Source organism: Amyelois transitella, chromosome 28 (assembly GCF_032362555.1).
Source record: "Amyelois transitella isolate CPQ chromosome 28, ilAmyTran1.1, whole genome shotgun sequence".
NCBI classification, from domain to species: domain Eukaryota; kingdom Metazoa; phylum Arthropoda; class Insecta; order Lepidoptera; family Pyralidae; genus Amyelois; species Amyelois transitella.
Window position 1 is genome coordinate 2,147,733 of NC_083531.1, and position 25,885 is coordinate 2,173,617.

The window sequence follows — 25,885 nt, forward strand, 5'->3', positions numbered from 1 at the left end:
TCTACACATGCGCTTTGGAAGCGGTACATAGTAGTTATAATAAGATTTAAGTGATGTGACGTCAAATAGTGATACCTTGTATCCAATTTTGAAAATATATCTTTCTATTTTGTCTCTGCCTACCGTACACCCGTCAATTGTATCACCGATTTATGCATCATAACCAGTACCTACCTGAGCCATGTCAACGACCAGCGCAATATTGGGCGCAAAAAACTGGTGGCCATCTTGATTTTTTATTGATAAAGTTGGAACTCTGATTGTTGTGTGGCTATGGAAAGAGCGGTTGTATAGTAACAACTCAACGAATTTTAATTAAATTTAAGTACAAGAGCGACCCTATAACCCGAAATGGAAATTGAATGCTGTTTGGAGAAAAAATATAACTTCTCAATTATCAACAATTAAATATTTAATATTTTTGGGAAAAGGTAAAATTAGTTTAATAATTAATGCCAAAAGGAATCTTGAATAACCCGGCAGGTAGAAATAATCCTGGCTTTTCGTCGTCGAATCGAATCGGTCGAATATTTACTATGAGAACCAAAGGCGACGGACATTTGGGAATACAATAGTTCAGGTAAAGTAGCCGGAATAGTGTAGTCTTTGTGGCGACATCTCTACGCCACTCGTCACAACATACAATCAGCACATAACCAGATAAGGCACACTATAAGATAAAGTTTAGAGATTAAGTTAGATAGCAAAACGCACGTCCTTTATTAGTATATAAGCAACCGATATATGTAAAATAGACACACTTAAAACCATTACGTGTTTCACTACATCTCCTTGCCGGACCATCGGCAAATTGGTGACCCCGACGAACAGCAAGCAACTGACCAAGAAGAAAATTCGTCAAAACAAAATGTACACCTCGGCACAATCACCCTGCAAATCAAGCAACAACGCACAAGAAACCTTCACACCTTCTACGTAAGATGCGAGTGCTGAGTAAGGAAAAAATCGGCGACGACACCATAAAACTCCTATGGTTGAGGCTTTTACCGCCATCCGTAACCACGGTCCTGGCTGTCACAGAAAACATGGACGTCAACAAAATGAGCAAGATCGCCGACAAAATATTAGCAAACTCACAGATTACAGAAGTATCAGTCGTGAATCAAAACAAAACAAATGACGACACAATGACGTGCATATTAGCGCAATTAGCAAATATGCGAGTAGAACTGAATGCAATTCAGCAAGGTCATCGACGCAGCGGTCAAGATTATTACAATCGTCAGCATTATCCATTAAGGTCAAGACCAAGAACAAACAGTCGGGAAAGAAGACACCTTTGACCGACGTGATTGGAAGCAACCTTCTCCATCATCATCAACTCCAATCCTCAGCATTACTCCTCACTCTGCAAGCAGTCTCACAGCAAGCCAGCAACTGGGTATCGCAGCAGGTCCATCGCAGCCGACTCACCGAGCTTCCTGGTCCTGTCTCCACCCGCACTCACTCTCATCGACTTCGGCGACCGACGCATCTACCGCAGCCCACGCCTGGATCTCTTCGACGGCCGCTCTTCTCTCCAGCGTGGCAGCTCTGCACGATTTCTACCGGCGCCAACAAGTCGACTTCGCTCTCTACTGTCTCGACTCACCGCAGACTACGAGCAACGCAACGGCTCACTCCTGACTCACTAGGACTTCGAGCAACTTCCGACTCACTGGAAGACAACTGGCACTTGCAAGCTACAACTGAAGCACAGATTGCACAGCAAGATCAAGACTTCAGACCTCCGGTCTTGGGGGGGAGTACTGTGGCGACATCTCTACGCCACTCGTCACAACATACAATCAGCACATAACCAGATAAGGCACACTATAAGATAAAGTTTAGAGATTAAGTTAGATAGCAAAACGCACGTCCTTTATTAGTATATAAGCAACCGATATATGTAAAATAGACACACTTAAAACCATTACGTGTTTCACTACATCTCCTTGCCGGACCATCGGCAAAGTCTTGAAAACGTTAAACAATAAAAGAGAGAGTCGTGCTTGAGATAAATTTAGATGGCGATTGGTAAATTAAAAAAAAGTTGGACTTTATTCAGGTATTCAAAAGAAGATATTAAAAAGTTAAACTGTAAACAAGATACGGAAAAATACAAGTTCAAACACTCGAAACTAAGGTTATCAAATTAATCAGTATTGATTTCGGTCATTTCCCGAACATATAAGTCTATTTATTTACCTTCTCTGTGAGCTGTTTCTTATTGAACCCATCGGCGTAAATGCGAGATGTTGTGAGCTTCTTATTTTAAAGTTTCAATAGCTCTAAAAATGCGGAGTGTGAGCAAAAGGTGTTGGCGTCATCTCTCGGGTCAATAGAGCAACTATTAAGAAATTATTCTCAGTTCTTGTTTCTTAAACGTTAAGTTAACTTAAAATCTGAAATTTTCCTTATCACCGTTTCAATCTTAATTTCATCCATAAGCTATACAACTAAACGGGACCCCTGCTTACTGATCCTGTCTACCCTATCTGTGATTAAATAAGCGACATGTGTTTCTGCGTTTGCACGTCACTGTGAAATATTAGCAGCGCACGCCTTTTTCGTGGCCACAACGATATCCAACTCGCAAAAAGCGCGCTCTTAAAATGCTTTTTGTTAAACGTGGCCACTAAAGAAAAATATTGTTTAATCCACAGTACCTTTACCATTATTTGTTTTCTTTCCGATTTGAATAGGCTGGCAACCTATCATTAAGCCAAATACCTAAACGTGGCCATTCAGTCATTTCAAAACTGCCCATCGCCTAAAAAAGAATCCCAAGTTTGTAAGCCTTTCCCTTAGTCACCTTTTACGACATCCATTGGAACGAGATGGAGTGGTCCTCTTCTTGTTTGTATTGGTGCCGGGTACCACACGGCACTTATTTTACTTACTTATTAAGTTCATGATATGAGTAGGATCTAAACGATGATGACAAGATGACATCACTACATCGAATGTGTAGTGCAAAAAGCAGTAACTACGACTTAAATCCAGAGATATATTGTATCCAATTTTGAAAATATATCTATTCTCTTCTATTCTATTCTAGATAATGTGAACTTTTGTCAAAAAATATAGGTGTTAAAAATGCATGTCATCAACCTATTACATTCGTTTGAGACTTTGAAGATGCTTCGGGCTGGCTTGTTATTACAAATTAGCTGTTGTCCGCGACTTTTTTCGCCTAAAAACGGAATAAAAAACTGTCCTATTGTATTTGGGGAAGTATTTTTTGTATATCACGCTTCAGTTGGACCAAACAAAACACATCTGATAAAGACCGCATCGAAATCGGAGCAATAGTTTTCGCGTGATGCGAGTACAAACATACATACTGACGGACAGACAGGAATTCTAAACTTTTATTTATTATTTTTTGTAATTTGGTTTAGAACTACGGCTATGCAATTCAGAACATGCTGCCATGAGAGAGAATTATAGAATAATGTGGAAGACAACATAGGGATAAGTTAGTTTTATGTATGTATGAACAACATAGGGATAAGTTTCAGTTATGTAGCAATTAATAAAAGTACTGTCTTTTAACCGGTAAGTAACTGTTTTCCAATAGATACATAAATAAGTAGTCAACAAAACGGCATGATAAGAAAATATCTCAATGCTACCGTAGAAATTGACCGATATGACATTTTGCAAAGAAAACCTGTCTGATTATGACATTGCCCTGCAAAAATAAACTTTATTGTGGATGGAATACGGATCAAAATAATATAAATTAGTTCAACATAATTGTCCGTATAAAAAGCAAATGAAATTGATCCTTATTAAATGACGTGGTAAAATTCATTTTAGTTGTTTGGTAGGACTCATTATTGGTAAGTGATAGATTGCGCTAATGGTGTATGGTACAAGTTGTAAAAGATCGCCCGAATACAATTTTTTTTGTGTAATATTTTTGCCACTTCGTTAATAATGCCGTGTATGCGTGTAACAGTTAATTGGCAAATCGTGCGCATGTTAATTAAACAAACAAGCGTGTACGGTTATTAGATTACTTTTTTTTAATTAGGACCTAATTAACCAGGACCCAGTTACAGGATTCACTTTCCTCCGAAGACTGGGACCGCTTATGTGTACAACCTTTAAGAAATGAATAATCAAGTAGCCTTTTAAAATCTTGTAGACTTGGAAGAGGATCACGCCGTAATTATCTTTGTCTTTTAATTCTATATTTTGCTTGTACTACCTACATACATACATATAGTCACATCTATACCCCTTACGGGGTAGACAGAGTAGTCTAATTTTGCTTGTAATTCTCTATATTCAACTATTCATTCAATTCTTATCGTGATGTGATGTTTATGAGTCGCGTGCGCAAGCTTTATTAGATTACCTAAAATTTAGAAATTTACGTCTAAATTGGTTCGTCCACATAACCTTGAACGCTATAATGGACGTAAGCTATTAATTTCAATATTCATTATGTGACATTTTAACGCCATTAACATAACAGGTTATAGAACGGTTACTAGGGCGGAAATAACCTGTTTTGTCATTGATATTTTTTATGGTTTTTCATTAAATTTAAAGTTTACGAATCATTAATTCTGATAATTAAAAATGCAATTCAAAGTAATCTTCTCGTAATTTATACCACACGTCATTTTTTCGGTATCGCAAACTGGTTTCTTATTGAATATTGGGAGCGTAGAAAAAAGTCGAGCGGTTTTCGTTCACCGCTTGTTACATACGTACTGTATCATAATTAAAGGAGGCGTTCACACGAAATTGCGCATCAAAAACTCGAAAAGATTTTGTTCATCTGTAGTGCTGTCTCTCTCTCTGTAAGCGTGGTCTCGGTTTCACCCTCGGCCATTATTATGCTTCGTATCTACACTTTCCGGCATTTTGTTTTCGCACATTGTCTCCCTCATTATAGGACGTTCACGGTCGCTCCATCCACACGCTTCGTTTCGAGACCCTGGGTTCGGTTTTGCGACTTTTCTCTCTCAACGTTTTCATGTATCATTTTTTTATAAAAAAAAAGCCAGGACTTCTTCGGCCCGCCGTTACTACATGAGTCTGACGGGCATTCGATTCCCAGTAAATCCCCAGGCGTCTACAAGACTTGACTTTCTGCACGTTCTGGGTCTGTCTAAAATTATGACTTCCATACTGGTCTTGAAGCTTAGGAAAATTATAGCTTTACCAGCTGCTGCTGTTCGTTTGCAGATTGTAAAAGTTTATCAAGGGAAAGGCTAATAAACTTGGGATTCTTCTTTTTAGCTTTGGCATTTTTGAGCTAGCAAGTTGTCAATCGTTAAATCGCAATTCCATCACTCAGTTATACAGTTTAACGTGGCATTTCAGCCTTTTCGAGACTGTAGGCTCTGTCTAACCAGTATTGGAAAAATACATGGTTATATGTATACGTATGCATGTATAATTGCTATCCTTGGAACGTCAATCCAGCATTTTGACTTCAGCCCGCTGAAGGCGACTCGACCTGACATTGGCAGAAGCTATGTACTAATGTTTCTTGTGTTATTCACACATGTAGGAATATGTTTTCTGTGTACGTTAATTGGTAATTTTCTCCATCTGTAGTGCTGTCTCTCTCTCTGTAAGCGTGGTCTCGGTTTCACCCTCGGCCATTAGCCTCGGTTAATTGGTGCCGTGTGGTTCCCGGCACCTATAAAAAAAAGAATAGGACCACTCCATCTCGTTCCCATGGATGTCGTAAAAGGCGACTAATTGATAGGTTTAAAAACTTGGGATTCTTCTTTTAGCTAGCTAGCGGGCTAGCAACTAGTCACTATTTGAATCTCAATTCTATCATTAAGCCCAATAGCTGAACGTGGTCTATCAGTCTTTTCAAGACTGTTGGCTCTGTCTACCCCGTAAGGGATAAAGACGTGATCATATGTATGTATGTTAATTGGTAAATAAGTAAAAACGTTCATTCCCGACATTTACATTTGAAAAAAAAAATTTACTGCACATTTGTCGGCTATCTAAAAGGAAATACAATAATCGCGTGTACCTATGTAAGTACCTACATTAATAAAGGAAACTTACGATTAATCGGTTACATGGAAATCGATTTGCGATAAAGTGGGAAGTACGGGCTTCATCCGTAACGTTTGTCAGCTGTTTCCCGCCATTTTGCTCGACTTTTTAAGGGACCGTAAAAATGGGACTCTAGCAGAACATCCCGTATGATATGCTTTGTGCAAGCGAAGGTTATGGTCGCTAGGAGGAGCGTCAAGTCCCCGCCTTAAAACGTCCCGCTGTAATAGTAAATGCATTTCAGGCAATATGTTTTCATAGTCCAAATAAATACTGTTGATTTCATACATACATACATACACCACTCCATCTCTTTCCCATGTCGTAAAAGGCTACCAACTTGGGATTCTTACATATGTTAGGTGTTGGGTTAGCAACCTGTAATTATTTGAATCTCAATTCCATCATTAAGCCATACGGCTGAGTGTGGCTTTCCAGTTTTTTCGAGTTTGGTGGTTCTGTCTATCCCGTGAGGAAAAAGATGTTATTATATAATTTATGTTCAATTTTAATCAACCATAGATATCACGTGCGCGTAATTGATAAAGTAGATCGAAAACAAACCCATACTTCCTGTACCGATAATAAGTTCTGAACAAGCCATAATTAATTTCAATGTTTATGTTAAATCCAGGTGCGAGGTGGCAGCACGGGTGCTCCGCCCCCGGCCGCGCCCGTAGTGGTCGAACAAGAGAAGCGGTCGCCGTTGCAGCCCCAGCAACAGGGCAGGGCGCAGCCCCCGCCCCAGCCAGGTAAGGAGCTCTTTAATGCATTCACAATTCTTTCATGTTGTTAAATATTGTTTTGTTATTTGTGTGGTTCCCGGCACCAATAAAAAAAAGAATAGGACCACTCCATCTCGTTTTCATGGATGTCGTAAAAGGCGAGTAAGGGATAGGCTTATAAACTTGGGATTCGTCTTTTAGGCGATGTCACTATTTGAATCTCAATTCTATCTTAAAGCCAAATAGCTGAACGTGACCTATCAGTCTTTACAAGACTGTTAGCTTTGTCTACCCCGCAAGGGATATAGACGTGATTATATGTATGTATGTATGTTCATGTCCGTGATATAGCAGAGAAAAAGAAGAGAGCCTCTTACGCTGGAACGGTCATGTTTTTTGGTACCACGCGGCTATCTTAGTAGGGAATAACTGATCTGACCACCACCGCTGGGTTTAAGACATGCAGAAGAAAGGCCTAGCTGATGTTCGCTAAAGATGATGTGCAATCCGAGGCAACGGTTTGTCCAAGTTTATTGTCATAATCGAATTATGTACACAGTTATTTTGTCAAGATATATTTTTGAAAATAAATGCCTTGCGTTCGGCAGAAAAAACATATCTAATAGTCAGGTTACTTAGGGCCCATAGTCCAAATATTATCACGATGCAGGTTCAGAAAGTCAGGGACAATACACGGACATACATCCTTATTTGAATATGTGTTTTACAATACTTTTATTTTATTTATTATTAAACTTAGATATTTTTACATTATATACATTTAACTGCTACAGTGTAACAAAAATCATAATATGTAGGTTTGAACGTACACTGACACTCATCGTTGAACATCCATAAAATGTAGGTATGTACTTAAAAGTGCTTAGCAGCCGAATTATTTTAGCTGATCTTTATTTTGGAAAAATGGTAATAATTATAACAGTCCCTTGTAATTATAGGATTGTTTTCTCGACAGAACCTGCGCCCGCGCCGCCAGTGCCTAAGCCAGCCATCGTGAAGGCGCCCAAGACTAGCAAGGTCAATCAGAAGGTAAGTTGTCATCGTTACTACCCTTACTTATTATTCAATAACTGTGAAACGCACCAATCACAATACTCCGTTTGAGTGAACGTAATCTGATTGGTCTTTTTGATTTGATGCACTTCTGCGCTTCACTCGCATTTGACATTACCTTCATCAGGGAACTGCCTTTTTCGCCTCATTTGATATATGTGTGTTTTATAAAATTTCTACTTTAGATAAGAATAGTCACTTTTTTCAGAAACTTTAGAAGTTTCTCGAGCGATCGAGCAATCAAACAGGCAAACAGCTGATTTCCACAAGCTTTTTCTTCGTATCGACGAATTCCATTTTATCAGCCCCGTAAAAAGCCGGCTGTATACACTGATGATATAATTCCAGTTTTGCTGAATAAATAAACGTCAAGGACTTCGGGCGTCGCGATCGCGAATTTATTTATCGCGCTCGTGTTTAGTGATGTGACATAATTTTTTCATCGATAACGCTGTCGTCTAAACATCGGTTGTCAAATGGCGTATAGGTATATAAGGCGCAGCTAAACCTCAAGTGATATTTTTATCATTAAAATCTTAAAAGATACAAGATATTATTAAGAAGATTTACTACTACAAAGTTAGTATAATGTGCACGCACTCCTTCTGTTATTTGGCATTTCAGTAGTAAATATCTGTAGACAAAACCAACAACACGTGTAGCTTTCATGTAACGCAGTAAGTAGTAAAATATATTTGAAATTGAACTCAATAATGTTCATAAGTAGCATAAGATTGCAAAACAATGATCTCAAAAGTGAAACTTATTACAAACCGAACTAATTAACATACCATGGCGTGGCTATTGTTTCTTACTTTGTTTGTAAACAACGACCTTTCAACTTAACAAGGTCTACGAATAACAGTAATCGCGTCTTAGATCTGGAATGATTAACGTAGCGTGCTGTTGTTGTCCGCGAACGAACGTATTTTTGCATTCGCCGTATAGTGTCACATCACTAAAGCAGTTCTACGTGCAGTGGCGTCGCAGACGGCCGCGCGTTAACCCGCGTATTTCAAACTTCGAATATATATATTTTTTTATATAATTAGTTTTTTAAACGGGCCAGTGTGTTTAATTTATGGTAGTGTTATTTGTTTTTCAAAAAAAGAATGGTTGATATCACAGTGTTGTGAATATAGAGCGTTAACATATGCCCACGTAAACATTGTTATTAAATACAAAAAATACTGCGTATTTCTTCGTGTGCCGTGTAACGTTTATCGGAATGTGCTGTTTTATGTGCAAAATTGGTTACGGTGACACAAATTACTCTGCGAATTTTTCGCGGTTTATGTTTGACAACATAATATATATTATTTTTCTAATTACGTATGTTGTTGCTATACAGATAAAAAATAGCCTTATGGCCGAAGGAAAACAGTTATTTCTAATTAGTTTATAATTGGGATAATTATTTCGATTAATATAAAAAATATATTGGAAAAACCACACACTTAATTTGGTCTCTGGTGACTAAGGGATAGGCTTATAAACTTGGGAATTTAATCAATGTGCTAGCAACCTGTCACTATCTAAATCTCAATTCTATCATTAAGATAAAAAGTTGAACATGACCTTTCAGTTTTTCAATTGGCACTGTCTACCCCGCAAGGGATATAGACGTGACTATATGTATAAGTTGATATCAAAGCACCTGTAAGACCCATTGGTGAACCAACGCATACGTAACATACAGCTTTCGGTACCAACTCCGTCCGCGTTAAAAGCACCCTATGTCCTTTTCCATACTCCACACTGTATGTATGTAAAATTTCACGAATAACGGGTAAGTGGTTTTGACGTAAACGACGTACAGACAAACATACTTTCACATTTGTTATATGTGTATAAAATTACAGTTTGCAATTTTTTTTCTTTTTGTGAATTTCAAACAAGCTGTTCGCAATTTAAATCAAGATTTGAGTTGGCAACACTGTGCAGCTATCTCCATGATATGAGACATTGCTAGTATAATAAAAATATATTTTTATCTCAAATAGTTTTTACCATAATCGCAGACGGATTAGGTAATTTCGTTGGAAAATACATATATCGATAAGAGTTAATTTTTTTTTTACAAAAATTTGCACGATAAGATTGTGATTAACTCTATGCATGATTGATTTAGCATATACTCAAGATGACAAATCGAGACAGATTGATTAACTACAAATTTGTTTGTTTGTTTGTTTGTAATATTTTTATTGCACAGAAATTTACACAGATCCATATACATAATCATGTTTGTGTATCTCTTACGGGTTGGTCAGAGCCAACAATCTCGAGAAGAACACGTTTAGCTGGTCGTAAAAACCAGATTTTTGAGACATTTACAATAACAAGTTGGGGTAAATGTCTATCTGTTTGCTACTTTTATTTCTAGTGAAGAGATTTTCATGCATAGTTTCTGTAGTGGAATCGGTATTTTATTTTATATTTTGTGTAGGTTAGGTATAAATATATTTATTTATTTTAACCCCACATAAAGTTCTCTGTCAAACCCAATGGTTGACTGTTAGATAATGCTTCCAGCATTAAGTCCGCCAATTGTGCTGTAAATTTGTATTTTGTGCATACATACATACATAAAATCACGCCTCTTTCCCGGACGGGGTAGGCAGAGACTACCTCTTTCCACTTGCCACGATCTCTGCATACTTCCTTCGCTTCATCCACATTCATAACTCTCTTCATGCAAGCTCGGCGGTTTCGGGTACTTTTGACCAATTTATAATTATTATGTGCAATGAAGTTTAAATAAATAAATAAATAAAGTGTCCGGTTAAAACGCGTGTAATGCATAGAGGCTCCGGTTCGAATCCCACCTCAATCAAGTACCAGTGACTATTTACGAAGTTATGTAGTACTTTTTTAATACTTACCGATGCACTTATGGTGAAGGAAAACATCGTGAGGAAACCAGCATATTTCGGCAACTGGATGTGTAACCACGATCCAATACAGTTCAGGTTTCTATGCAAAGGTTGCGAAGGTCGGATGGAAGTCGCTTCGTGTATAAACCTGACTCACCCAATCTAGGATTCATGGTCCAGTGTGATAAATAGTCATCTTCAGTTGTCTGAATGTACAAATTTTCTCACAGACGTATTAGACTCTGCCTACCCCTCCAGGAAACAGGTGGGATTTTAAGTTCCCTTACCGTGAAAGCATATATATATAAACACGTCTATCCCTTGCGGTATAGACAGAGTCTGCGATATATTGGAAAGGCTATGATATAAAAGCATCGGTCACGTTAATAATTAAGATCGTAATGTGAATCGAACCCGAAACTTCTAGTTGGATACTTTAACCACTAGTCCATCGACACTAAATAGTGTATCAGCATGTATTTAGTCTGTCTGTTCATAACACACAAACGTTCTATATCGGTGCTGGCATGTTATCAAACGCAGTTACATTGATAGTTTGTGATCACCCTAATATAACAATAGCATACATACATATAATCACGTCTATATCCCTTGCGGGGTAGACAGAGCCAACACTCTTGAAAAGAATGAATAGCCACGTTCACCTGTGTGGCTTAATTATGGAATTGAGATTCCTATAGTGACATAGTTGCTAGCCCATCGTCTACAAGGAGAATCTTATAAGTGCTACCCGTAGAAAGCCGGGGCGGGTTCTCTAGTATAATACACTAGCTGTGCCCGCGACTTCGTCCGCGTGGAATAGTTATTTTGGGCATCTTTGAAGCCCTCAAGGATAAATAATTTTCCCCGTTTTTTTTTCACATATTCCATTATTTCTTTGCTCCTGATAGTTGTAGCGTGATGATATACAGCCTAAAGCCTTCCTCGATAAATGGTCTATTCAACGCAAAAATAATTTTTCAATTCGAACCAGTAGTTCCTGAGATTAGCGCGTTCAAACAAACAAACTCTAGCTTTATAATATTAGTATAGATATTACTTTATATGTAGAGTTACAACTTGTGCAATATGTCAGCTGAACGCGTAGAAAGGGACATTGATATTTCACCAGCACACGAGACAAGGACATGCGTATTAATTATGTGAAAACGGAAATTTTTTGAGGACAAAAAAAATAATGTGATTTACTCCACATATTCGCGCGGCGACTGGTAAGGTCGGCGGTTTTTTATTCTGTTGAGTAAAGTCACTCTCTTCCATAATAAATCTAAATGTCACATTTCATATTTTAGTCCTAGGTGTCTAGGTTGGCATTGGCATATGTTGGTTGGTTGTAATGACTTTTTATTTCGTACTAGCTGTGCCCGCGACTTCGGCCGCGTGAAATAGTTATTTTGGGCATCATTGAAACCCTCAAGATTGAATAATTTTCCAGTTTTTTTTGGTCACATTTTCCATTACTTCTTCTTTTATCTCATCGCCAGTTTCAGCGTGATGTGATATAGCCTAAAGTCTTCCTCGATAAATGGTCTATTCAACACAAAAATAATTTTTCAATTCGAACCAGTAGTTCCTGAGATTAGCGCGTTCAAACAAACAAACTCTTCAGCTTAATATTAGTATAGATAAATCAAAATGTCACATTTCATATTTTAGACCTAGTTGTATAGGTTGGCATTGGTATAGGTTGGTTGGTTGTAATGACTGTTTTTTTTTTTCGTATGAAAAAAAGATTATATTAAAAAATATATATATATAACCTACCTATTTATTATTACTTTTTAACGACCACATTTTTAAACTAATGAGCAAGTGGCATAATAAAATTGTGTAATTAAAAAAAAAACGCGTCTCGGTATGTCCGTTTCGTTCTCATAGTAGGTATTTCCTTCTCGCTCTGACGCGACCGTTAGACAAAGTTTAAGCGATGCGATAAAAATTGCATAGCTGTTAATTTTAGAGTAAGTATATTAACTGTTTTAAATTGTATAGCGCACTGGCCGCTAAGAAAAAAAAAGAAAAATTTTTATAAAAGAAAAATGGTGGTCGTCAACATAGTTGTAAGTGAAAAAAAAACACTTATTTATTTTCACCTACATAATAGGTTTTTGGTCAGGTTTCAAAATATGCGGGTAGACAGAGCCAGCAATTTTAGAAAAGTTCCTCTCGTTCATAGCCGCGGTAGGATTCGAACCTGTGCTTTGCGCTTTTTAATTCGGGCACCTTAACCATTCTACCGCCGCCGCTTCATCTAGTGTTACATATTTCTTTATCTTAGCGTGTTACCGGTTGAAACATTTACCGCAATGCTTCCGGACCCGGGGTCCGCCTTCCGTTTTTATAGTTATACATCTATTTTAACTTAAGGCTTACAAACTTGGGATTCTTTTTTAGGCGATGGGCTAGCAACCTGTCACTATTTGAATATCAATTCTATCATTAAGCCAAACAGCTGAACGTGGCCATTCAGTCTTTTCAAGACTGGTGGCTCTGTCTACCCCGCAAGGGATATAGACGTGACCATATGTATGCATGTATGTATGTTACTATTTTAACTTGTGAGTTAAATGATAATTGTACTGTACAGTCGGAGGCACATAAATCTGACCGGGCTTTAAGTTAATTATTATTGACAGATAGGCCGTCGGGTTGATCCGCGCCCGACTGTACATGGATTGGAACTGTACTCAACACAATGCACGGTGAATGTTTCGCATGGCTACGAACAATGGCCCGGGTCTGACTGTACCGTCGCCGGCGCATGTAAACAGTGGAACAATTGGTTTTAAGTATGATTTTAAACATGACTATCAAACATGCCGTGTGGTTCTGCGGCACGACGGTATAGAATCAATCGGTATCGCGTGGATGTCGTTAAAAAGAAATATTATTGTGCATCCTGCAACTTTATCTGAATCTCAATTACCTACATTTAACAAGTGGTATTGTATCAATATTGGCTCTGTCTACCCCGCAAGGGAAATAGACGTGACTATACGCACAATAAGTGCATTCCCCTCTTATCTCGGCGCTAATCGCTCAGGGTGATAGTGTCACCGTTATCGCCAGCGCTTGCTGTATTTTTAATCACTCATCCATGTTACGTACTGATATGAAGCAATTGATCAGTACTTAGGTTGGCCTAGGAAGGTTTTCTTTGACTAAGATTTAACAAAATAAAAAATTAAGGTCCCAATTTTGATAGTGGTGTGTATATGTTGCAGTCAAAACTCTTAGCCAGTCAAAAGAAGTATTGACTAGCAAAATCAGTTATAAGTACTCTTGCCATACCATGCTACGGAGACTGTTCATATATTCCGGAGATACAATACCACAGACAGACACGTCAAGTTTAAAACGGTAACAGTTTTAAAAATACTATTCACACGAATTTATGTCTCAAAAAAATTGTTTTGAGAACTTTCATAGACCTGACGACTGTCGGGGAATATTTTAAAACACAAGATGTAATTTAAAAAAAAAATAGGACCACTCCATCTCGTTCCCACGGATGTCGTAAAAGGCGACTGAGGGATAGGCTAAAAACTTGGAATTTTTCTTTTAGGCGATGGACTAGCAACCTGTCACTATTTCAATCTCAATCCTATCATTAAGTCAAATAGCTGAACATGGCCTATCAGTCTTTTCAAGTCTATTGGCTCTGTCTATCCCGCAAGAGACAATAGACGTGATTATATGTATGTATTATAATTTATAACATTTCAAAATGGCAGCATATCGCAGTCGAAACTTCTTGATATGCAAAGGCCAAGGACAGTTCTATCGACTTTTATCATTGTATATGCATGCAGCCTAGGTAATGTATTTCACTTTTGTTATACATAACACACGCCTCTTCCCCGGAAGGGTAGGCAGAGACAATATCTGTCTAACTTTCAAATTCAAAATCTTTATTGCATATCATAAAGTACATCAGTTGAATTACAGTTACTTACAGTCGTGAAAGGCGACTAAGGTTGAGATTCAAATAGTGACAGGTTGCTAACCCATCGCCTTAAAAAAGAATCCCAAGTTTGTAAGCCTTACCCTTAGTCGCTTTTCACGATATCCATGGGAAAGAGATGGAGTGGTCCTATTCTTTTTTTGTATTGGTGCCGGGAACCAGACGGCACAAGAAATCAAAATTTGAATTGACTAAAGCATGTAAAACGTATTTACATAACGTGTGTACGTAACGCTGACGACCTTGCGTAGGTACATTAAGAGAAGTGTTACAGATGACACGAAGTCACAAGAATTATAATTTTGTAGACATGGCAACCGGAGTGTCTGGTGATTAGCAAAGGTTTTATACCATTTAGGAATATTAGATAGTTATGAAAAGAACAGGAATAAGGAATAAGTCCGCCTTTGACCATGATCCTTGATTGGATCAGTCAGGTTGTTATGTTACACCGTTGCTAAAGCCGTGTGGTTCCTGGCACCAATACAAAAGAGAACAGGACCACTCCACCTCTTTCCCATGGATGACGTAAAAGGCGACTAAGGGATAGACTTACGAACTTGGGATTCTTCTTTTAGGCGATGGGCTAGCAACCTGTCACTATTTGAATCTCAATTCTATTATTAAGCCAAATAGCTGAACGTGGCCAGGCCATTCAGTCTTTTCAATACTGTTGGCCCTGTCTACCCCTCAAGGGATATAGACGTGACGTATGTATGTAGGTTGTTACACGTAGCGACACCCGTCTGACCCGAACTGCATCATGATTACACACATCCACCAAGCACCACTCCAATCAGCCTCATTATTTGTAACATGTTTTGCATAAACCCCGCGAAATTAACAGCCGACACGCCCTTGCCCTTTTCATTACCAATGTTGCCATTGTGTGAAAATTAACTTTCTGTTTGTGTTCTGTTCTGATAGCGGTTGCTGGCGGCTACGTTCGCGTAAAGATGTTTATGTGTGTGTGTTTGTTACTCTTTCACGCTATAACTGCTGAACAGATTTTCGTGAAATTTTGCACTAGTATAGGTTTGACATTTGAGTTAAAATTTGTAGATTTTATTTTTCTTTTTTCACGCTAAGACTACCACAGATTGTATTAGTACGTCCAAAATTGTTATTTTGATAGAAGTGTACAAACTTCAGACATACATACATATAGTCACGTCTTTATCCCTTGCGTGGTAGACAGAGCCAAAAGTCTTGAAATGCTGAGAGGCCACGTTTAGCTGTTAGACTTAATAACATAATTGAGACTCAAATAGTGGCAGGTTGCTAGCCCAACGCCTAAAAAAAGAATCCCAAGTTTATAAGCCTGTCCCATAGTTTTAACTGCATGACCATCCTTAAACTGTTATGAAAACGAATTTTGAATATAAGGTATGCCATAATAACCTTCGATAATTACGTACCTGTGGGAGAAAGCCTTTAGTCACTATTGTTTGTTGGGCCCTATGTTTAGTTGCAATATTTAATACATACTATGATTTTGTACGTATATATTTATGCCGTGTGATTCCCGGTACCAATACAAAAAAGAATAGAACCACTTCATCTCTTTCCCATGGATGTCGTAAAAGGCGACTAAGGGATAGGCTTACAAACTTGGGATTCTTTTTTAGGCGATGGGCTAGCAACTTGTCATTATTTGAATCTCAATACTATCAGTAAGCCAAATAGCTGAACGTGGCCGTTCTGTCTTTTCAAGACTGTTGGCTCTGTCTACCCTGCAAGGGATATAGAAGTGACGTACGTATGTTTAAAAAAATTATGTAGGTAATGTGTTTTTCTACATGATCCTCTAAATTTAAAGTTGTTTGGATGAGGTCCCTCTCTCAGGGATCAGCCGGCCTTTTTACTGTCGTCAGCTTTTTACCCAAATTCACTGCAAATTCATCTCTATAACCGTGTCATAGAGTTGATGCACGATAACTTGATATGCTGTTGACTGTACTGCGTTTCACTTTAAACTATGTACTCAATTACTTAAAATCGGCTCGTTTCATTGTTTTTAAAGTACCTGACTTTTCTATTCCTGGCCCTTAAACATAGACGGCTCAATTTTAGGGATGCATAACCTACTTAATTACTTAAAATCGGGTTCTCCTCGTAAAAAAAAAATACTAAGTTCGGACAACACTCGTTTCACTGTTTTGCAAGTACCTGACATTTCTATTAAGGACAAAACATAACGCCAAAGGGATGACAATGCAGACCCTTGTCAATGTCAGAACCGTCCAGTCTACCCAGTATTTTTTTTTTTTAATAATTCCAATTCTTAACACTCGCGTCACATGCACCGTTCGTTTCGATTATCTACGCAACTAGCGACCTTGTATCGAGAGAGGGCTAGAGCGAGACACGACATACGATAGAACGGCAAGTTAAAACGAGATAAGAATATACGGCGCGAGCGCACGATACGATGGCTGTATGCGGTGGAGCGAGATAGCTATACCGGCTCGCGAAACGTGGTCACCAAAACCACGTTGTCGTATGAAACTTTTAGGTTATGCATGTTTTCGTTCGATTCCAATTTTGAAATTCGTTTATCGTGTGACACTTTTCTCGGTTTATTTTTTTTTTTAAATCGTCGTGAAACAGTGTTTGTGATTGTACAGAATTCCATAACGGTTACTGATAATTCCTATTTTTATTTGGAATATTTTTTTTTGTAGATTATATCTGTGCGGTATTGTGCAATAAGATTGTGTAGTGAACGTCAATCAGCGTCGTCGTGATAGTGGAGGTTTTTCGATCACAAATCGATACCTGAATTTTAAAACTAATATTTCATTAGTTCCTTCTTTTTTTTTAAAATTTTTTTTATTATTATTATCAGTCATGGCGATCAATTTTGATGCAAACTTCTACTTGTCAATTTCACTCCCAGTGCACGGACACGTGACAATTGCAGGGGTGTTTTTTTAGTCTGCTTTGGAGAAGGACTAATACCAATATATTTTTTAAAAAATTTGGATTATTGTAGGTACTCTCTGACTACATAATCTTTAGTACCCTAACTATTAGTTACTTGGGAGTGCAGCTGTCTCTTTTTGTCATTGATCTCTCACTCTCTGTCTTTTTTTAATAATTGGTCTCTTTCTCACAGTAAATCAGTCTAGTTTATTACAAGCTTATACTTAGGGATTCGCCCGCGCAAAAATTGCGCCACCTACAATATAATTTTCCGCAAATCCCACGTGAACTATAGTTGTAAAAGAGATAAAAGGTACCCTTTATCCTTGTCCAGACTCTTAATTATATATAAGCAAAATTTCAATAAGATTGGTTCGGTAGATAACGCGTGAAGAGGTTACAAACAAACAATTAAAATTACTTTCTCATTTAAAATATTATATAGGTAGTTGGAATAAAATATAGTATCTTTGAGTTAGTAGGTAATCTTATAATATAAGCATTGTATTTACTTTGAGGTCTTGCACTTTAAAAAGGCTTATAAACTTGGGATTTCTCTTTTAAGCGATGGGCTAGCAATCTGCCACTATTTGAATCTCAATTCCATCATAAACCCAACAGCTGAGCTTGGCCATTCAATATTTTCAATACTGTCTACCCCGCAGGGGATATAGCCGTGTCTATACCTATGAGTGTGCAATAAATACCGTACAACATGGCAACATAGTTTCGTATCTAATCACGTTTATCAGTCGAAGCCCTTTATTCTGTTATCGTAAGAATAAAGGTGCTTTCACATTAGCGAGGGTGTGGTAAAAACTATTATTGGAGAATTTCTAAATTAAACACTTCCGTGATTGACTTTATAAAATAATCAACAAGTGCCGTGTGGTTCCCGGCACCAATAAAAGAATAGGACCACTCCGTCTCGTCCCCATGGGATAGGCTTATAAGTAAAATAAATTAATAAACCACACTCGTTTCAAAATTGAATTCATTTCGGATTTTAGTTAGATTTTTTCTTCTTAAACTGTCAATGTCACTGAAACTGCGTGTTGAACCGTGTGGTTCACTGCAATTTAAAAAAGCACAACTCTTTTCCATGGATGTTGTATAAGGCGACTTAGGGAAAGGCTAATAAATTTGGGATTATTCTTGTAGTTGATGGGTTAGCAACCTGTCACTATTTGAATCTCAATTCCATTTTAAGCCGGACAGCTGAACGTGGCATAACAGTCTTTTCAACACTGTGTATGTATGTATTCCTTGCGGGGTAGACAAATTCGTCAGTCTTAAGTCTTAATGGAATTGATATTGTAATAGTGATAGGTCGCTAGTCCATCGCCTACTGTGCAAAAGATATAGATAACAAAAATAATGATATACAAGGCTGCAGATTATTTATTATCGTCACGTTTTCAGCCATTCTTTACTTATCTGTGCCGCGCACGACACGATTATATGCATACTAATTCTATTAAGAGAATAGATTTGTATTTTTGTTTGTGAAGTAATATACTCAAAAACAATGTTATACTAGCTGCGCCCTGGAGTTTTCCTCCGTAGCCATGACACGCGCCACGCCGTTTTTATCGCGCGATCGATCCAATAAGGGTTAGGTTCAGCTGCAAAGGTTGCGGAGGTCAGATGGGATTCGCTTCGTGTAAAAAAACCTGACTAACCCAATCTAGGATTCATGGCCAAAGGCATACCCCGGGCTCCTCCAGAGAGGTGGGGATGCAATCGGGTCAAAGGCAGGTGGAAGAAGAAACGGCTTTGCGCGTGCCATGCTATCAAAATGTACCAATTTCCTCAAAATGTTCCAATTTCATCAAAATGTACCAATTTCATTAAAATGTACCAATTTCATTAAAAACCTCTCGAATTACTAGTCTTATCGTACGCCGCGAACGTAGAACTCGCGTACAATAATTTTTTACCAAATTGTGAAGGTCCCGGGTTTGAGGTATCGGGTCCAATAATTGAACTTTTCCAGATTAATCTAGATTTGAATAGCATAATATCGTTACGGTAGTACTCTCGTGTCTGGAACTTATTTTAAGGTTTGCTCGATTTGTGTGATTTGTCCGTTAATTAAAAAAAAAATTATAGTAAAATTCTCATTCTCAAGATGGAGTCCAAAACGAGGTGCTATAACCCTACGCGGTTCATGTTGTTTCCATTTATATGCCAGTGACTAAAGTAGTAGTCAAAAAAAATGTCATAATTATAATGCAATAAATGAATTGAAACGTTTGCCAATCTTTGCACTAAGTTTAATGCATAGTGAAATTTTTGGCATAGTTTTTACCGTGTCCGTTCTAAAAAATAAACATTTTAGACCAGGATTTATCGAATTAAATATCTATCAAGCTATACTATGACAATGATGTGACAGAACGAGAACTTTTAAATCAAAACGAATACAATCAAAGTGACAGTGCGGACATGTCAGTGTGAGTGTTACCAGTGGCAATGACTGCCGGCGTCGCCACCAGGAGGAAGTCCAGGTCCAGGAAGAGCTGGGCGAAGGTGGAGAGTGATGCGCAGGTACATCATAACGATTTGTGCAATATGATTTCGTGTCAGAAATTTTAATAGCGCGTTTTAGGATGATTAAAATTAAATTAAATTAAAATTAAAGACAAATGGTGGTCTGGTTTCTTTTCCTATTGTAAACAAGTGCTGATTGCGAAACGTTGGAAGATCAGATTTAAGAATGTTTTATGGACTGTGACGGGAACCGGTCAGCGTTATTTAATGTAGAAGTCAACAGAATGCTACCATCTCCAAGTCTACAAATTCTACCTATCACTTGTCTTCGTTCACTCCTCGGCTTTGATGACATCGTCTCCTCGTGATAAAATACTAATGGTCCTGTCGTCTTTGCCCCCAGGCGTCAGATTTCACCGACATCGGCGACTGGCCGACACTCGGCGCGGCGGTCGCCGGCGCGCGGTGTCACTCCACGCCGCCGCCGCAAGATGCAGACTCCTCGCATCACAACGGGAACGCGGTAAGAGTATAATATATACCTACTAGAGGCCGCCCGCGACTTCGTCCGCATGGAAACCCTATCAATCCCGCGGGAACTCTGGGATAAAAAGTAGCCTATGTGTTATTCTGGGTCTTCAGCTACCTACATACCAAATTTCATGGTAATCGGTTAAGTAGTTTTTGCGTGAAAGAGTAACAAACATCCATACAAACTTTCGCCTTTATAATAGTAGTAGGATATACGGGACAAATTACACAGATTGAGTTAGCCTCGAAGTAAGTTCGAGACTTGTGTTACGAGATACTAACTCAACGATACTATATTTTATAATAAATACTATATTATATAGATAAACATCCAAGACCCAGGCCAATCAGAAAAAGTTCTTTTCTCATCATGCCCTGGCCGGGATTCGAACCCGGGACTCCCGGTGTCACAGACAAGCGTACTATCGCTGCGCCACAGAGGCCGTCAAATAAGGAAACAATTTTGGATACATACATACATAAAATCAAGCCTCTTTCCCCCGGAGGGGTAGGCAGAGACTACCTCTTTCCACTTGCCACTTACATCTCTGCATACTTCCTTCGCTTCATCCACATTCATAACTCTCTTCATATCTTCTTCTTCTTGGATAACTTGTATAATTAAGCATTTAATAAGTGCACGAAATAATAATTATAGATGAACGTGGCCATTCAGTCTTTTCAAGACTGTTGGCTCTGTCTACCCCGCAAGGGATATAGACGTGACCATATGTATGTATAAGTGCACGAAAACCATCGCCGTTTCGCGTTTTATTGTGACGTGAACGGGACGGGATAGCGATAATTTTTCGCGCGATAAAAACGGCGTCGCGCGTGTCATGCTACAAGGGCAGATAACGGCTTCGTTCTCTTGTTAATAAAAAAAAAAACAATGTCAATGACTCTCCTTGAGGCTGTGCGAAATTTCATCAAAATCGTCTTGTTGTAGTATTTGATTGGACTCTTCATGATCATGATCAATAATTTAAATCCTCATATGTTTCTGTTTCCAGGACCAGGAGCGGAAGCCCCCCGAGGAGCCAGTCCACCAGACGAAAGTGGAGAGGGTGGAGTCGACGCAGTACCACGCCGCCGCACACAACGACAAACACAACGAGAAGAACTATGACAAAGCTAAAGCCTCAGGTCGGTTTACTTCTTCTACATGTCTCTGTCTGGGTGTGAAATTGAGTGACCGGATAAGGAACAGCGTGATAAGGGAATGTTGTGATGTGAAAGAAGATGTAGTTACAGGAATAGAAAATGGTATGTTGAGATGGTTCGGTCATGTGGAGAGGATGAATGAAAACAGGTTGACTAAGCAGATATACAAGGAGAGTGTGGAGGGAAAGGTCGGAGTGGGAAGACCTAGACGAACGTATCTTGATCAAATTAAGGACGTCCTGGTAAAGGGTCAGGTCAAAAGTACCCGAAACCGCCGAGCTTGCATGAAGAGAGTTATGAATATGGATGAAGCGAAGGAAATATGCAGAGATCGTGGCAAGTGGAAAGAGGTAGTCTCTGTCTACCCCTCCGGGAAAGAGGCGTGATTTTATGTATGTATGTATATGTCTCTGCTCTCTTGTTTTTACACCTTTTGTATACCCTAGTCAAAAGCAAATAAATATTCTATTCTATTCTATTCTGTGACTTGGAACAAAGCTATTATTAGGAGCCCAGTTCATCAGTGGAAAGCGGAGAGTGGAATCAATACAGTCTAAACTCAAGTACAACGACAGCAAGGTGTCGTGGGGAACCAATAGAAAAAAGAATGGGACTTTTACATCCCTTGCGGTGTAGACAGAGCCAGCAGACTCGAAAAGGCCATTAGGCCACTCTCAGCTGTTTGGCTTAATGACAGAATTGAGATTCAAATAGTGACAGGTTGCTAGTCCATCGCCTAAAAGAAGAATCCCAAGTTTATAAGCCTATCCCTTATTCGCCTTCTACGACATCCACGAGGAAGAGATGGAGTGGCCCTATTCTTTTTTCTAATGGTGCCGGGAACCACACAGCACTTATAGTTACCACTATGTGGTGGTCATAATTGGCATTTATATCAAATAAAGTATTTGTATTTGTACTCATCATTTCAGGTGCAGGCAAAGGCGGCAACAAGTCGGGCAAGCACAAGTGGGTGCCCCTGGACATCGACGTGAAGGCCGCCCGGCCGGGGAAACACGGCATGTCGAACTCCAGGCTCGACAATGGTAATTGATCACATCTATAAATATATAGACTTACAAACTTGGGATTCTTTTCTAGGCGATGGGCTAGCAACCTGTCACTATTTGAATCGCAATCTCATAATGCCTAACCTGTGTGGTCCTCGGCACCAATACAAAAAAGAATAGGACCACTCGCATCTCTTTTCCGTGGATGTCGTAAAAGGCGACTAAGGGATAGGTTTACAAACTTGGGATTCTTTTCTAGGCGATGGGCTAGTAACCTGTCACTATTTGAATCTCAATTCTATCATTAAGCCAAATAGCTGAACGTGGCCATTCAGTCTTTTCAAGACTGTTGACCTTGTCTACCCCGCAAGGGATATAGACGTGACCATATGTATGTATGTATCTCATAATGCCATACGGCTGAGCGTGGCCTTTCAGTCTTCGCAAGGCTTGGCTTGGTTCGGTCTATCCTGCAAGGGATATATTCTTTCTCCAAGCGTTAGTCTTTGTAACAATCCTCGCTTTTCTGGAGAGGAGCTTGGTGTGCGTTTTTTACGAACATGATCCTGGATTTCACACATCAGATTTTTATATGAAGCGACTCCGATCTGACCTCTGTAGGGGAATCTAATCCATATTGAAACGATCATGTTTTCACATCGAGTTGCATGAATTCAAATTGAATTTTATCAAACTCATTTGCCGAGCCAATAATTTCGTAATGCAAATCCGGCTTCAATGTAGCGTTACCTAAGTTACACTATAATTGACCCGTGCGCCCGCCCCGACAGACACGGTGTCACTGAACGGCGAGGAGGGGCGCGGGCGCGGCGGGGCGCGCGGGCGGGGCGCGGCGCGCGGGCGGGGGGCCCGGCGCGCGCGCCCCGCCTCCGCGCTGCCCGCGCCGCCCCACCACCTGCACTACCACCCGCACGAGTTCCCCCACCATGCGGATTTGGCGCAGGTATGTCGTGTCAGAATGGAATATGTTTATTTTCTAAATTGATGTCACGTAAACTTAAATGTAATTGTAACTTCCAAAGAGCGTGTGTAGATGAAGCGGCGAAAGAAACTATACTGCAGCAGATTATTTTAATACAGCCATGGTGTCTCATCGGAATGGAATAGATTTATTGTAGAAATTGGATACGAGGTACCACTTATTGACGTCACATTAACTTAAATCTAATTGTAACTACTAACGCTTACAAAGCGCGTCTGTAGAAGAAGCGGTGGAACAAACTACACTGCAGCATATCATTATGATACAGCCATTATTACTAATAGGAATAGTTACAGAAATACCACCTAACTTTTTGAACTATTTTGAGATTTGCCTATTGCATTGCCAAGGAAAATAAAAGCCCGGTTAATGTTGGAACTTTTGAGGAAGCAACGATAATAAAACAAGTACTTAGACTGTGACGTCATTTTGGAACTTTTTTCCGGGCAGTTGTCAAATAAAAGTCACAATTGAGATGCAAATAAAACAACGTTATGAAGTCATCAGTTGTGACGTCACATTTGCCTGCTATTTCTACAGTTTTTATCCAAATTTAATGGATCCTTCCAATGCACGCTTTGTATGAACATGCATCGGTGTGTGCGCTGCTTTAGGCAGTTGTTATGCCGCCGGCGGAAATATAACTAACTATAGTCTGATTTCATGCCAAAAAAATACACATTTCATACTCAAAAGATAGCATGTAAGTTTGTTCAGGAAACATTTTTCAAGTCATTTTCAAACAGCCTAAATCTTACTGCTCTGGTTTGTAATTACCTTAATTTTATTCGAATTGTTTTATTGTAATAACTTATAATCTTTCGCATTACATAGTAGGTATTAATTTGCGAAGAAGCCATTTTTATTTTGTTTTCTTACTTTTTGTCAGTTAATATTTTGTTTTTACTTGGACAAAGTTAAACTGAGCGTGATTTTGTCCCGTTGTGTAATTCTCTGTGAGAAATACTCAACACGATCGCAGTCCTATCCTAAAAAACCTTTCATTAGATTCATTTCATGGCTTCAAATTATTAACGCATTAAGTTTCATACTCACAGAGCTATAACTGTGTTTTATTGGTCGATGTCATCGTGGGTACTGAAATATCGACCAATCATAGCGCTCCGTGCGTTGTGAGCGTAACCTCATTGGTCGATATCATTGCACGTTGTTACTCCGCTTCTGTGTGACCATTTCATTTCTCATTGGTTTTAAATTGTATAAGGAATATGTGTGTGTACGTTGAGATATTAATTGATTTGAAGTTAAGTTCAAACAACATTTTTTATTGCCGCCATTTTGTTGTCACAAACTTGGGCGATACTTTAGAATTGACTTTCAAATAACCAAAAACTTAAATGAATTTTATACAAGTCAATATTTAGCTTTAAACGATTCAAATTTTAAAATACTGTTTTACCAATAGTGTCGAATTTTTTTTTTTAATCTTAACCTTCACACGACCGTCAATACTGTATTAGTGTTGCTATTTATTTCACAATCAATCAAGCATTATGAATCATTGTTAACTTGATCGTTTTATAATGTGATTATGCATGGTTTTGCTATATATGTATAGTTTATTCATTATGGTAATTCATTGTTTTATCTTATTTTCTTATGTGTGGCTTGATATTTACTTATTATATAGGTTATTATAATGATTATTTCATCATAGCTCGTTGTCCAATTGAGTATTTTATTTTATATTATTATATTATTATACTAGTATAGCACATGAAAATTAATTGTGAAATCTCTGCCCGTTTTTAGGATTTAATGGGTTTGATTCCCAACGTGAAAATCTGAAGAACCTCTTCATTTCAATTCTTCACATTGTTGTTTGAATATTTATTAATTCTAGATTTTTAAATGAAAGATTAAAGAGTAAAGGTTTATAGTTGCACTATTAGCATTGTCTAATTATTTAGTTAATAATAATGATCACAGGCCTATTAATTATTTTAAAGGGATCAGAGACAGAGCATATCTAAATTTTATAAAGATGTATACAGTTTTTAACATTATTTTTCTTTTCTTTGTCCTATATATTA

The 25,885-nt window shown here is 38.5% G+C and overlaps 1 protein-coding gene across 11 annotated transcripts in view; it reads left to right on the forward strand.

The window, feature by feature from the left end:
• LOC106138068 (la-related protein 1) overlaps positions 1-25,885 on the forward strand; it is a 58,541-nt gene that overhangs the window by 11,896 nt on the left and 20,760 nt on the right. For 3 of the 11 annotated variants that reach the window (XM_060952471.1, XM_060952472.1, XM_060952473.1), the window contains exons 2-7: positions 6,680-6,797; positions 7,747-7,820; positions 20,527-20,646; positions 21,668-21,800; positions 22,751-22,864; positions 23,620-23,792. In XM_060952471.1, coding sequence (XP_060808454.1) covers positions 6,680-6,797; positions 7,747-7,820; positions 20,527-20,646; positions 21,668-21,800; positions 22,751-22,864; positions 23,620-23,792 — 732 coding nt within the window. Of the gene's footprint in view, positions 1-6,679; positions 6,798-7,746; positions 7,821-8,808; positions 9,104-17,228; positions 17,345-17,401; positions 17,461-19,934; positions 20,181-20,526; positions 20,647-21,667; positions 21,801-22,750; positions 22,865-23,619; positions 23,793-25,885 lie in introns of those variants that run through there. The other 8 variants (XM_060952474.1, XM_060952475.1, XM_060952478.1 and 5 more) reach the window with 8 other exon arrangements.